We start from the raw sequence: 15,421 nt of genomic DNA, 5'->3' as shown, positions 1-15,421 counted from the left end.
TCCACAGTCTTGCTTGGCCTAGACAGTAAAACAGAGCTCGTATTCATTCAATCATATTTACTGAGAATTTACTGTGTGTGAAGCACTGTATTAAGCACTTAGGAGAGTACAATAGAAAAATATACAGACACAGTCCCTGCCCACAACGAGCTCAGCCCGATGGCTTCCCATTGCAAGTTCATGACAAGAGCTCAACTGACCAATAACACTGCTCCTTTTGAGTCCCATTTCCCTTTGCTCCAGCCTGAGAGACTCATATAAATGGTTTCTTTTTTTGCAGGGACTTTGGGCAACTGGCCGTGGAGCTGCTGGACCAGTCCTACAAGCAGGACGAGCAGCTGGCAATGAAGCTCCTGACCTATGAACTGAAGAACTGGAGCAATGCCACTTGCCTGCAGCTTGCCGTTGCGGCTAAGCACCGGGACTTCATCGCTCACACCTGCAGCCAGATGCTGCTCACTGACATGTGGATGGGCCGACTTCGGATGCGCAAAAATTCGGGTCTCAAGGTCAGCACTGGCTAACTTAAACTACTATTAAGAAAATTGTGTTTATTCTTTGCAGGCCTAATTGATGCCAGCAGTAACTATATCACATAAACATACATATCACATTACAAAGCAACGTGACCTAGTCGATAGAGCATATGCCCGGGAGTCAGAAGACCGGGTTCTAAACCTGACTCCACCACTTGTCTGCTGGGTGACCCTGAACTTAATTTAACTTCTCTGGGCCTCAGTTACCTCATCTGTAACCGAGGCCCATCTCATCTCTCCCCCTCTAGACTGTAGGCTCTTTGTGGGTGGGAAATGTGTCTGCTATTATTGTTAAAATGCACTCTCCCAAGTGCCTAGTACAGTGTTCGGCACACAGTAAGCACTCAATAAATACAATTGACTGACTAAAATGGGGATTCATGTTTGAGCCCCATGTGGGACATGGATTGTGTCCAACCCTGATTAGCTCCAGGGCTTAGTACAGTGCCTGGCACATAGTAAGCTATTAACAAACACCATTAAAAAAAAAAAAAGACACCTCCAACGTGCCCAGATGCTGTTTGATAGCCAGCGTAGTCTTTGTTCCCCTCACTGAGGGGTATGATTTTAAGCCCCTTGAGGGTAGGGACTGGGTCTTGTACTTCGTTGTACTCTTGTACTCTCTGAATGCCTAGTGCAATGTTCTGCACCCAGTAGGCATTCAATAAATAACACTGCTCAAATGAAACTAGTGCCTTCTGTTCTATGTCAGAATGCTGGCAACTTCATGGGAAAAATGAAAGAAGGAACAGTAGGAAGGACAGAAATAAAAGTGGAAAAAGAGAGAGTAGGAAGAGGGGGGAAAGAAGGGAAGAATGATGAGAAAAAGAAGGGAAGAGGAAGTTCTGAGTCACCTTGGAAAGATGGGGAAGGGAGACATAGCTAGATGCTTTGAGAGAAGTTGACAGGGTCAAATCTTAGGGCAGGCCGCCAAAGCAACCGCCTGGGGTGCTAAGCTTTATGGGTGGAAGAAAGGGCACGTTTGAGGTGCTGGGATAGGAGGGGACCCACCCAATGGTCCCCACTCAGAATAGCTCCCAGAAGAGTATCAAGGTGCCACAACGGTCGCCACTGCTTAGGAGAGTCCTGTTGTTTAGGCTGAATTGCTATCCCACCCAGTGCCGTGCCCCATACACAGTATAGCCACTGCGAAGTCTTCTCTGGTCTTGCATATCTTGCTTGCCCACCTCCATCCACAAATCCCACCTTGGGTATCAGTCAGGAGAAAGGTGAGTGAGAGATGGGGTGGGAGGTGGGGAGGAGCCTGGATAGAGAGAAAGAAAAGCATCTACAACTCTCCTTACCTGGAACGTTACTTAATGAGGGGGTTGGCCTTCAGACTCAGAGCCAAAAGGAATTTTCCTGGGATGGGCAGACCCTCACCTACAAATTTCTGCATACAGCAGTTGCCTTTGAAACAATCTCCTGCCTCTAATCTCTTTAAAGGGTCAGCCTTGTGTACATGTGTGTAAAGTTCCCTATCTATGGTAATAAGATCAATAATAAAAATACCTATGGTATTTGTTAAGCACTTACTATGTGCCAAGCACTGTACTAAGTGTTGGGTTAGATACAAGATAATCAGGTCCCACATGGGGGTCACAGTCTAAGTAGAGGGAAAACAGGTATTGAATCCCCATTTGCAATCAATCAATCAACCGTATTCACAGAGCGCAGAGCACTCTACTCTCTCAAGATTGTAAGCTCAGTGTAGCAGGGAATAGAAGCAGCGTGGCTCAGTGGAAAGAGCACGGACTTTGGAGTCAGGGCTCATGAGTTCGAATCTCAGCTCTGCCACTTGTCGGCTGTGTGACTGTGGGCAAGTCACTTAACTTCTCTGTGCCTCAGTTCCCTCATCTGTAAAATGGGGATTAAGACTGTGAGCCCCACGTGGGACAACCTGATTCCCCTATGTCTACCCCAGCGCTTAGAACAGTGCTCGACACATAGTAAGCGCTTAACAAATACCAACATTATTATTATTATAGAACGTGCTCAAGAAATACAATTGACTGATCCACTGATTCACTGACTGTATTAACCGTTTGGGAAAGTAGAATATAACGGAGTTGGTAGACATGTTCCTTGCCCACAACAAAGTTACAACAGGTGAGAGAACTGAGATACAGAGAAGTTAAGCAACTTGCCCAAGGTCACACGTCAAATACGTGGTGGAGTCAGGATTAGAACCCAGCTCTTCTGACTCCTGGGCCCGTGCTCTTTCCACCAGGCTACACTGTTTCCCTATAGCATTTTCCTGTTTAAAGCATTATCTTTCTCTAGTCCTTTGGAAAATGTCAGAAAGGGTATTTTGTTTTTTTCCTCAATCAAGCAATTGATCATATTTATTGAGCACCTACTGTGTGCAGAGCACTGTACTAAGCACTTGGGAGAGTACAACATAATATAACAGATACATCCTGCCCACAACGATTCTCTACCATCTTGCATCATGACCAGAAGGGAGTTTCGATCCATATTTGGCTTGTGGGTTGGGTTAACACCAGTCCTTGCTGATAAATGAGGCTGGGAACACATAAACAGGGGAAAGCTTTTATATTAGCCCAAAGGTAAGGCATTTCTTTTGGTAATTTGACTCAAACAATTAACTTTTTCATAGTTCAGTCTGTTTTCCCATTTTTGTCACAGAGACAGAAGCACATTCCATTTATTGGAGAAAAGTGTGGAATGCCTGATCCATTTTAGGGACAATGTATCAACTCTCAATTATGGACTTCCTGTGTACTGCTTTTTAATTACCCCAGCTAGAAACATGCTCTAAAGTAGACAGCCCTTTCCTTGTACCAAATGTCTAATTGGGAATAAAATCTATCACTGAAGCATCTGAAAGAACAAATAATTCACACCGCTGGCCAAAATAGCGAAAGCATTACCACTGAGCAATGCTATTGACTGTTTTTATTGTAAAAAGGAGTGTTGTCTCGCGTTTCAAGGTGACCCATAACCATGACAAATGAGCCACTTGGCCTCTCTTCACCACCCTCTCCCCATTTCCAAGTGAATATCAAAGAGGATTATGTGAATTAACTCGTGTGTAAATAGCTTTGAGATTCTTGCGCTCCAAAATGCAGCATGTTTCCCATCTGTTCGCGGAGTGTCCCTCTCCTCTCAAACTCACACGCACATCCAGACCCACAAGCACATGAGGCCCAAAGGCCCTGTTCCCTTTGATACTAAGCATCTGCTGTCATCCTACTTTGTTAATTATGATGATTATTATTATTATCATTATCATTGCTTTAGGTAATTCTAGGAATTCTACTTCCTCCTTCAATTCTCAGCTTGGAGTTCAAGAACAAAGATGACATGCCCTACATGTCTCAGGCCCATGAAATCCACCTGCAAGAGAAGGAGCCAGAGGAGCCAGAGAAGCCCGCAAAGGAAAAGGAGGAGGAGGACATGGAACTGACGGTAATTGAAGAACTATCCGCCTACTCGCTATGCTGGAAATCCTCTGTTCCCTCCTCCTTGGTGCTTCTTGACGGGGATAGCCTAGTTCCTTTGGCTTGGCAATTTTGCACCACCTCCACGCTTATGCACTCACAACCATCTGTAGCACTTCTATTCATATTGACTAAGCACTTACGCAGCCATGTAGCCATCTTTTTATTCTCTTCTTCCTACCTATAAATTATTTTGTGCCAGTCTCCCCCGCTAGATTGTAAACTCTTTGCGTATTAGTAATCTTGGCAGTAATAATAGTAGCTGTAGTGGTTGTAATAGCATTCATTGAGCACCCAGTGGGTGACTGTACTTGGGAAGAAGAAAGAATACATGAGGAGCAGCATGACCTAGTCAATAGGGCATGGGCCTGGGAACCAGAAGGACCTGGGTTCTAATCCCAGCTCTGCCACTTGTCTGCTCTGTGATCTAGGGAAAGTCACTTAACTTCTCTGTGCCTCAGTTACCTCATCTGTAAAATGGGGACTACCACTATGATCCCAATGAAGAATGTGGACTGTGTCCAACCTGATTAGCTAATATTACCCCGGCTCTTAATACAGTGTCTGGCACATAGTAAGCACCTCATATTAAAATAACTGACTTAATACAGCAGAATCCTTCTGAAGGATCTAGACAGTTCTGCATTTTCTCTTTCCTCCGAGACATCTCCACCTGTATGTCCCAGCAGCACCTCAAACTTAATACCTCATTAGGTATTAGGTATCAGTTACCTCATCTGTAAAATGGGGATGAAGATTGTGAGCCCCATGTGGGACAACCTGATGACCTTGTATCTACCCCAGCACTTAGAACAGTGCTTGGCACATAGTAAGCGCTTAATACCATCAGTATTATAATTATTAATACGGCTAAAGTGCCACTACTCATCTCCTCCCACTCCCACTCTAAAAGCACCCCTTCTAATTTCCCCATCTCTATCGATAACACCACTATCCTCCCTGTTCCAGAAGCCTGTCACCTCAGTGTCGTCTTGAACTCCTCGCTGTCTTTCAATTTTCACATTCCACATCCTGCCAAATCCTGCCAGTTCTTCCTATGTATTCCCTCATGAGTCCACCCTTTCCCTTTGCCCACACATCTATCACCCTGGTCCAAGCTGTAGTCAAACTCCTGGCCCCAGCCTCCAATTTATACTCTCTGCTGCTACATGGATCGTCTTCTTGGAGCACTCCTGTCCACAAGTCCCCACTCTTCTAAACCCTCTACTGGCTTCCCATGTCAATCAATCCATCAATAGTATTTATTGAGTGCTTACTGTGTTCAGAGTACTGTACCAAATGCTTGGGAGAGTACAGTACAAGAGCCCACACCATAACCTTCCACTCTAGAGGGGGAGACAGACATGCAAAAAAATTCTCTCCTGGGCTTCACCAACTTGCCCCATCTTACATATTTGCTGTCTTCACCTCCTACTCCCCAGCTCACTCTCTTCATGCCTTTCAAGCCCTCTCCCTTTTGTCTCACCTGCCTTTGTCCCCTCACCAACGCTGTTCCCCTGGCTTCAAACTCCTTCCCTTTCCACATCAGAGAGATCACGGCATTCCTCACCTTCAAAACCTTCCTAAAATCCCACCTCTTCCAATTAATTGTCCTGATTAGTTCCTACCGTTCTGTCATAGAAACCCACCTGCCATTTCCAGCCCCAGTGCACTTCTTTATAGCCATTCTAAGCACATTTGTAAATATGCTATTCAATTATACGTTCAATTACTCACTTTTATTTTCTGTAAATATTTCTGGGCTTGTCTCTCCTATTAAAGGGTAAAACTCCTAATGAGCAGGGAGCATATCTAGTTCTGTTTTGTACTTCTCAAGCACTTAGTACAGTGTATTGCACCCAGTGGGTGTTCACTAAATACTATTACTACTGTTACTACATGAAAATCAAGAATGTAGAATCCCAAAGCTTAGGATAAGTGAGCCTGGCTAACAGCCAGGCTGATTGGCAATCTCATTATCAAGGAAAGGGGAGGGAGGAATTGACACTTGTATACTGTTAGTGGCAGCCAATTTCAGTCCTCAGATGCTGCTCTGCTGATCACATATTTATTCTTCATTCATTCTAGGGTAAAGACATATAGTCCTAATTGAATGTTGAGGTTTGGGTGTTACACTTACTTTGTTTCTCTTGATTGAGGAATGCGCTTTGGGCTTCAGGTAGCTAGAGGCAAGGCAGTCTAATACTTTGCCATCATCCCACTTTGATTAAATGAACTTCCATTGAACTCTGTCCAAGCAATAAAAAAATCATTTTTTCCTAGGCCATAAAGCTTTTGAAACTTCGAGTAAAAGTCTGCTGAGAGCTTCCTTGACAACCGTGTACAGTAAATTGATAGGTGCTTCTTAATTCATCTTTTATCAAAAAAGAAAAAACCAAACAGGCCCATTCCTGCCTTCTGGACTGAATCTGCAGGCAAGATCTTGTCCTCGGGAAAGATCAGAAACTGGCACGGAGTTGGTGGAAAGCCTTCCCTTGAAGATAATAATAATAATAATAATGTTGGTATTTGTTAAGCGCTTACTATGTGCAAAGCACTGTTCTAAGTGCTGGGAGGATACAAGGTGATGAGGTTGTCCCTCATGGGGCTCACAGGCTTCATCCCCATTTTACAGATGAGGTAACTGAGGCCCAGAGAAGTTAAGTGACTTGCCCAAAGTCACACAGCTGACAAGCGGCGGAGCCGGGATTACAACCCATGACCCCTGACTCCCAAACCCGTGCTCTTTCCACTGAGCCACGCTGCTTCTTCACTTTCACAATTGATTCCTGTCAGTGTCTGATCCACAGCTCATTAAAATCCAGTAAGCAATTTGCAGTCTGGCTTGTGCATGAAAGTCTGAAGAGGGTGGGTATAGCCCATCCCTGAGATGGGAGCACTTCCTCCTCCTGGCTTGTGATGTATTTCCCTTAGGGTTTTCCTCACTGCACACACAAAAAGGATGCACTGCTGTCCCAGTCTTCTTTCTGAGAAAGGCAAGGTTTCTCTCAGCACCAGATGACCTGCCTCCTCCTCTAAAAACCTGATGAGAGCTTTATCCCCTAAAAGAGGGATGGACAGTTCTACCGCAATTGTGTGTGAGGTGAAATCTCTCTTTAGTACAGAAATGGATCCCAAACTTCCTTGGATTAACTTTGAGCAGTAAAACTTTCCTCATACTGGTAGCCAGTGAGTCACTGAAAGCCTGTAGGGTTGAATGTGATGTGGTGGGGCTATAGCGTGTATCTTCCAGAATGGCAGCATTCCCTAAATCAGGCAGCTCCTGCGACTTGGGAACGAGCATTGGATTCAAGGAGCAAAACATGGTCTCCTTCTCCGAGGTGTTCAGTTTCTTCCACTGCTGAACATATCCCTCTAGACTGTAAACTCGTTGTGGGCAGGCCACATATTATAGTCTCCCAAGCATTTAGTACAGTGCTCTGCACACAGTCAGTGCTCAATAAATACAACTGATTGATTGATTGACCAATTCCTCCCCATATCCCTTAGGCTTGAATTTGGTCCCCAGCTGCTGCAGGATTCTTCTGAGAGCAATTGGTCCCAGTGACCCAGACAAAAAGCCTTGGCTAGTCCTGTAATAATAATTGTAGTATTTGTTAAGCACTGGGTAGATGCAAGCAAATCGGGTTGGGCACAGTCCCTGACCCATATGGGACCTAGAGTCTCATTCCCCATTTTACAGATGACGTTACTGAGGCACAGAGAAGTGAAATGGCTTGACCAAGGTCACACAGCCAATGTGTCCACCTACCTCCCAAGAGGGTTCTAGTTCTATGACCTCAGGGTTTTGATTCAGCCCACCTAGGCCCACAGGGCCTCCCAGAGTCCAGAAGCATTCTAGCTACTCCTGGCATACAGATATCTAGGAGTGACTTCTGGGACCCACTGCCTCCAGAAGTAGAACTCCCAGATATGAGACTGGTTGCAGTTCCATCTACATTTGAGTAGAAGTAATGACTGAAGGTTGCTAGGCTGATTATTTCCAGATCCCACTCAGGCAATAATTTCAGTCATTATCTGACCCTTAACAAACCAAAGAACCCAAGAGGTGGAGTTCCTGGATCTGTGTTTTTCACAGACATAATAAAGAAGCACACTAAATGAGGAGCTGAACAGTGAGACTGGTGAGATCAGCGTGGAGCGTCGACCACTGCCAAGGTCACTAAAGGGGATTCTCTAATGAAAGAATCTCCGTGGTTCTGGATAATTAGTTCCCTTTTCCATGGGGAAAATGCCTCACGATGAACAGAGTGTGTTTTTAGAGTTCAAACCACCAACCCACCCACTCCAAAATGAGGGAGGAAATCAGGGTAATGTTTTCCTAAAGATAAGAATACACCCAGACCAACTGTTCCTTTAACCACCCATCTTATAATGCTACAGTATGAATCATTGTGTGTGTGTCTTTGTGTGAGAAGAGGTGTATTTGAGCTTTGGGAGCATGGGCATTTGTATCAACCTGAAAATAATTAGAAGTCTACCACTGATCCTGTGAGATTTATTTCTGTCTGCTCCTGAAATCTATTTTCCTGGGGTTTATAACTGAGCCACGAATATGTTCTCTAGTTTAAAACAGAATATAGTCAGGCCTGCTCCGATTTTTTCTCTTCCAAAATTATGCACAGACATATCAAGCTTGGCTTATTTGATGCAACTATCCTGTGGGAAGACATTTCACACATCCTAAATCCAAATAGAATTCATTTTTCAAATGAAGATTTATAAACTATGTTTGTGGGTGTGTGGGCGTATCTGCAACCATGAGCACAGGCCCATAGAAAATAGGCCCCACTTATGTTCAACCACTATGACACTTCACAATCTCCCAGCCAAGAAACCAGAGTTTTTGCTCTTCATGGGTAGGGAACTTTATTTAAGCTTTTGAATTACTCTGCTTAAGGAGAAGCTGGGAAAACAAAACCCAAAAACATTTAACTCCAGAAAACAATGAAAAGTAAGATGCTCAAAATTGAACTTATTAAATTCCCCAAGTTTTTATTTAAATGTACAAGCACTTAATAAATGCCATAAATCTTAAAATCACAAGAAAAAGACTTTTCAACTTGCCTTAACTCTGAAATATCTGAATAGTAAAGGCAAGTACTGGAATTTTTGCCTGAGTTATCCAGATAACTGCTTAGCTCCACTTCGCTTTGGCTATGGAGTTCTGGTCTAAGTATGCTTGACTTCAACAAGTAATTGGGGTGGAAAGAGTGGTAAAAATTATCCTTGTCAGGAAGTATTTGTATGGGAAGGGATTCTGAGACACTCTTGAAAATTCAAGGTAGTTTTTTTTAAAAAAAAATTTAGGTAAAATTTGAAATTTCCTAAATAAGTTCCACTATTCACAGTGATATTATTCACGTGCTTTTCATTCTTTCATTGAACTATGATAATATTATAAGACTCTTCAGAACTTTAATAATGGTAGTATTTATTAAGTGCTTACTGTGTGCCAAACACTCTACTAAGCATCAGGGTAGATACAAGATAATCAGATCCTCCATGTTGCACACAGTCTAAGTAGGAGAGAGAACAGGTATAGAATCCCTATTTTGAAGATGATGGAACTGAGGCACAAAGAAGTTGTGACTTGTCCAAGGTCACAAAGCAGGCAGAGTGGGGATTAGAACCCAGGTCCTCTGACTGTGCTCTTCCCACTAGGCCACACTGCTTCCCTAATCTCCTATCTCAATCTCCTATCTCAATTACAAAAAGAGACAGCATTCTTCTGCCAGACTGCCAAATCATGATTTAGACAAAGAGGTGCTGGGGCTCTTGCCAGAGCCAAAGTCCTTCCTTGACAGGAATTTTAAATACATAGAAAGTGCAATAACTCTTTAGAGTCAATAGTGGGGGATTTAGTGTGCACTGTTCTGGGGATAGGTCTGGGTTTAGGCCAGGCAACCCCAGGATGCCTACAATTTCACTAGAGAGGCCCCTAGATTTGTTCTGTTTTGTTTTTCAAAACCATTTAACCTTCTAGGGGCAACCTGCAATGTTGATGTATATTGTTTTTGACAGAAAATAGTCTTCAAACCAATTTTTAGTGCAGAGTGTAGACTGGCTAAATGGAGAAGGGGGCAAATCATTTTGAATTAAATAATACAGAATGGCTGAAAATGCTTGCCTTGAAAATGCTTAGGCATGTTCTGCGCTTAATAATCCTTTCTGTTGGCAGGCATAGGGGTTCATTTGGGGACAACATTCATAATGATCTGGCCTCGCGCTTTGCTCAGATTCCTACTTCCCTATATCTATCATGACTCTAGCTGATTTTTGAAATGACACTAGCCCCCTTTGCTATAGATAGCCACTAAAAAAAACTATTCAGACAATTCCCACCTCCAACAAAAATAAACCTCTAGACTAACCTCAGTTGAATCCAAACTCTTGATTAAAGCCAAACACTAAAAAAGCAGTTTTGTTTTTTGTTACTTTTCCCAAAGATTCTGGGGGTGTTTGCAGTGGTGAAATAGCCCTGAGTAGAATCATTAGAAATAGAAAACACATCTGCCCTTGACCTAGAATGAGATTATTATCCTCTCCCAAACACTTAGTAGAGTGAGCTGCACATTTTTAGCACTCAATAAATACCATCGATTGGTCGATTGACTTACTGATTGAATTGGCAAGTTCAGGGAGTCAGAAGGGCATTTCTACCAGTTCTCCCAAACAAAGTCCTGCACTTTTGTGCCAGATTCCACACTTGCATAGGATCCAACCCCATCATCTCAACAGTGGGAGCAGGGAGCCAGCAGTGACACCTACGTGACTTTTGGGATTAAGAGAGTGAGGGTGGGGCTCAGACTCGACTAGGACTAGGGGTCGGGGCTGAAGAGTAGAGGGAGCCAAAGATGAGGAGATGGGGGACCAGGGAGGCCAATATCAAGGCAAGGCCCACAGAACCCATACAGAACGCAGCAACAATCTGTCCAGTGTCTCCAGTTCCTGGGAATGTGCAGTTTCCCTCTTCTGCAATATACCAAATGAACAACCCAAGACTAAGCTGAAAACAAAGTGGTCAAAGCAAGATTCAAGACAAATTCCTTTTCTCATTGCCATAAGTAGTAATTCCTTCTGAGGTTGGTTTCCTGATAATAATAATGATAATAATAATGTTGGTATTTGTTAAGCGCTTACTATGTGCAGAGCACTGTTCTAAGCGCTGGGGTAGATACAGGGTAATCAGATTGTCCCACATGAGGCTCACAGTCTTAATTCCCATTTTACAGATGAGGTAACTGAGGCACAGAGAAGTTGAGTAACTTGCTCACAGTCACACAGCTGACAAGTGGCAGAGCCGGGATTCAAACCCATGACCTCTGACTCCCAAGCCTGGGCTCTTTCCACTAAGCCACGCTGCTTCTCACTAAGCCACGCAGAGGTATCTCTGGATTCATAAAGAAACATCTCAGTCCTGTCATTTTCATTTTAGGCAATGTTGGGGCGAAACAATGGAGAGTCATCCCGGAAGAAGGATGAAGAGGAGGTTCATAGCAGGCACAGATTAATCCCCCTCGGAAGAAAGATATATGAATTCTACAATGCACCCATCGTGAAGTTCTGGTTTTACACTGTAAGTATCTTTCCCACTATCTTTCCTATTGATCATGAATACAAAATGTTAAACAAAATGTCTCAGATTTATGTGTATGGCGTTGCTAGCTGATAGAGAATGGGCCTCGGAGTCAGAAGGTCATGAGTTCTCAACCCAGCTCTGCCACTTGCCTGCTGTGTGACCTTGGGCAAGTCACTTCACTTCTCTGGGCCTCGGTTACCTCATCTGTGAAATGGGGATTGAGACTGTGAGCCCCACATGGGACAGGGACTGTATCCAAACCCAATTTGCTTGTATCCACGCCAGCACTTAGTATAGTGCCTGGCACATAGTAAGCCCTTCACAGATGCCATAATTATTATTATTATCATTGTGGAAGTTTCATAACAGAAGAACCGGTAGAACACTGAAAGTTGAGAGGCCTTACTTTTTTCAAATGTTTGATTTGTGGCAATCACTGTAAGTTTGAGATTGGTTTCTTTGCTGTGCCTTTGGTAAATGAAAGAGAATTGCAAATAAAATGAGACCAAGTCTCTTACCCAGACACCAGATATTCAGCTGCAGTTAAACCCACTGAGGGAAGCTTAAACCCGTATCCTTCAAGCTCAAGGAGAATACAGGAGGAAGGGGGAATGAGCTTAACTCCCCTCTACAGATCAAGAAGACAAGTTATATATTTCCCAGAGCCAAAAGAAGAGAAACAGATAATAAAGATTTTTTAAAAAGTAAAACAGGTTGTATCCGGCAAACAAACTCCATTCCTATAAATTGTCTAAGAAGCAGCCATCTTCACTATGTTCCCCCTAGCAGAGTGTGCCACTGTCAGAGATGGACGGACTCAGGAATGACTTTGCTTTAGATTTTTAGGAGCCAGTTTGTAAAAAATTCTCTCTCTCTCAGTCATACCCACACTCATCAATCAGTCATTCAATCAATGGTATTTATTGAGTGCTTACTATGTGCAGAGCACTGTACTAAGCACTTGGGAGAGCACAATACAACAGAATTAACAGATATGTTCTCTGCCCACAATGAGTTTACAGACTACATTGATGGATACAATCTCACACCATCAGCAGCATTATCTCCAAACCAACAAATAATTCTGTATATGTCCTTTGTTCTTGATTCAGCAAGGAGTCAGAAAAGCTTTTGTCTTGTCTTTGGTAAAGACCCTGGGTATCTTTGGGAGCTTTATGGCAAAACCCATAAATATACCTAACTTCCTATATAGGGAAGTTAGTAGCAACAGGAGATAAGGAAGTTTCGGGGGATGGATATATGATTTTAACCATCATTCAGAGCATCACTGTCAACCTCAAATCAACAGAAATGGAAATCTAACGGGGAGCATTTGTGACTGACTAATCCAAATCTGGTATGTATCATCAAACAACATTCAATCGCTCCTTAACTGTCAGACGGTATGTAGCCTGATGAATATAAACATTGCTCATCAAAGCCCAGAATTTTGCTTCATCTTAATGTGCAATATGCAGATCAAGAAAAGATTTTCTACTTAAGTAGAAGTTTGGCAGTCTTGGCTAGTCCATTCCTGACTAGAGGGTTGCTTTTCTACTTGGTCCTGTAGCTGATATTTTAATCCCCAAAATAGATTTTTGCCATAACTCCTCCTACTATTTATGCCATCTTGGCTACAGTAGGTCCCTACGTGTGGAATCAAATAAAACTGACCAAGATGGGAATTGTCTCCAAAATGCAGGGGAGGTCAAGAAACATCCAAAATGGAAAATAACATTTCAAAACCTAGAAGGAAAATTAAAATTCCCAGAAGTTTAATATTAAGAATTTTTTTTAAAAGCCCCAAATCACTAAGACTAATAGACAGCACAGGGAAATTCAGGTAAGTAGTTTAAACCATTCTGATGTCACCTTTCAATCACCACACATAGAATAAGTCTACACCAGCAAGGCGAGGTGGAAAATTGAGGAAATTATCTGGATGAGTCAGACCAAATAAAGACTTCATAAAATGCAGGTGATTGAGGCAAAAGTGTTGATTTTTTTCCTGAATTGTTTCTCTGATTACTTCAGCTTTCCACTCTAACTTAGCTCAAGATGACACAAACTGTGTAAAATGCCGTACTTAGACAGCACATCTCCTGTTCAATTCACAGCATTACTCATCATGGCTCTGGACTGCTGCCATGTCATTTTTAGATTTGTCAGTCTGCAGAGTGTGTAATATTCCAAGCATAAGGGAAGTTAGTAGCAGCAGGAGATAAGGAAGTTTGGGGGGATGGATATATGATTTTTACCATCATTCAAAGATAGTCAGTTCATCTATAATATGAGGGTTATGTTCCTGAAGAACCCGGTGTGAAGTAATGTTCGTGTTTTGGGGTAGTCAGCTAATAATAATAATAATGATAATGTTGGTATTTGTTAAGCACTTACTATGTGTAGAACACTGTTCTAAGTGCTGGGGTAGATACAGGGTAATCAGGTTGTCCCACGTGAGGCTCACAGTCTTAATCCCCATTTTACAGATGAGGTAACTGAGGCACAGAGAAGTTGTGACTTGTCCACAGTCACACAGCTGACAAGTGGCAGAGCCAGGATTCAAACCCATGACCTCTGACTCCCAAGCCCAGGCTCTTTCCACTGAGCCATGCTGCTTCTCTAGCAGTTCTAGCAGTCAGTTCTGCTAGAACACATGCTTTCGTTATATGATTTGGATATACTGTGATGGAAACATTAGAGAACATTGTCCCACAACATAAATATGCTTTGGATAGAACATAAGCCACAAATGGACACAAGTTGATTCAATGTAGGACAAAATGGTTGTGCATGTGGCAAGTGTATAAAGCTGTTATTTCTGGCATTGTGCTGCAATCGATCTAAACACATTTTGTTGAGAAATGGTTCCTAATTCTGAAGGAACAACATTCCAGAAAAAAATGCATAGCAAAAACATGTGTTATACTGGAGCTGACCATGTCTTTTTTTCTTAGTTCCATCTTTCTAGGTTTTTGATGTACTAACGCCAGTCTTTCATAATAATAAGCGTATTTGTTAAGCACGTACTATGGGCCAAGCACTGTTCTAAGCACTGGGGTAGATACAAAGTTATCAGGTTGTCCCACGTGGGGCTCATAGTCTTAATCCCCATTTTCAGATGAGGGAACCGAGGCACAGAAAAGTTAAGTGACTTGCCCAAAGTCACAGAGCTGACAAGTGGTGGAGCCGGGATTAGAACCCACAACCTATGACTCCCAAGCCCATGCTCTTTCCACTAGACCACGCTGCCTCCTCACTCTAGGCTTCAAGGCTATACATCACCTTGCCCCTTCCTACCTCTCCTCCCTTCGCTCTTTCTACTGCCCACCTCGCACGCTCCGCTCCTCTGCCGCCCACCTCCTCACCGTCCCTCGGTCTCGCCTATCCCGCCGTCGACCCCTGGGCCACGTGCTCCCGCAGTCCTGGAATGCCCTCCCTCCTCACCTCCACCAAACTAATTCTCTTCCCCTCTTCAAAACCCTACTTAAAACTCACCTCCTCCAAGAGGCCTTCCCAGACTGAGCTCCCCTTCTCCCTCTACTCCCTCTACCGCCCCCCCTTCACCTCTTCGCACCTTAACCCTCTTTTCCCCCCATTTCCCTCTGCTCCTCCCCCTCTCCCTTCCCATCCCCTCAGCACTGTACTCGTCTGCTCAACTGTATAAATTTACATTACCCTATTTATTTTGTTAATGAAATGTACATCGCCTTGATTCTATTTAGTTGCCATTGTTTCTATGAGATGTTCTTCCCCTTGACTCTATTTATTGCCATTGTTCTTGTCTGTCCGTCTCCCCTGATTAGACTGTAAGCCCG

At 43.3% G+C, this 15,421-nt stretch overlaps 1 protein-coding gene across 1 annotated transcript in view; it reads left to right on the top strand.

Annotated features, from left to right (window-relative positions):
• TRPM3 (transient receptor potential cation channel subfamily M member 3) overlaps positions 1-15,421 on the top strand; it is a 213,209-nt gene that overhangs the window by 137,351 nt on the left and 60,437 nt on the right. The window contains exons 15-17 of the mRNA XM_039910775.1: positions 281-509; positions 3,801-3,968; positions 11,460-11,600. Of these exons, the coding sequence (XP_039766709.1) occupies positions 281-509; positions 3,801-3,968; positions 11,460-11,600 (538 nt within the window). The remainder of the gene's footprint in view (positions 1-280; positions 510-3,800; positions 3,969-11,459; positions 11,601-15,421) is intronic.

Source organism: Ornithorhynchus anatinus, chromosome X5 (assembly GCF_004115215.2).
Source record: "Ornithorhynchus anatinus isolate Pmale09 chromosome X5, mOrnAna1.pri.v4, whole genome shotgun sequence".
Classification (NCBI taxonomy): Eukaryota; Metazoa; Chordata; class Mammalia; order Monotremata; family Ornithorhynchidae; genus Ornithorhynchus; species Ornithorhynchus anatinus.
This window is presented reverse-complemented; position numbering and strand designations above follow the sequence as displayed.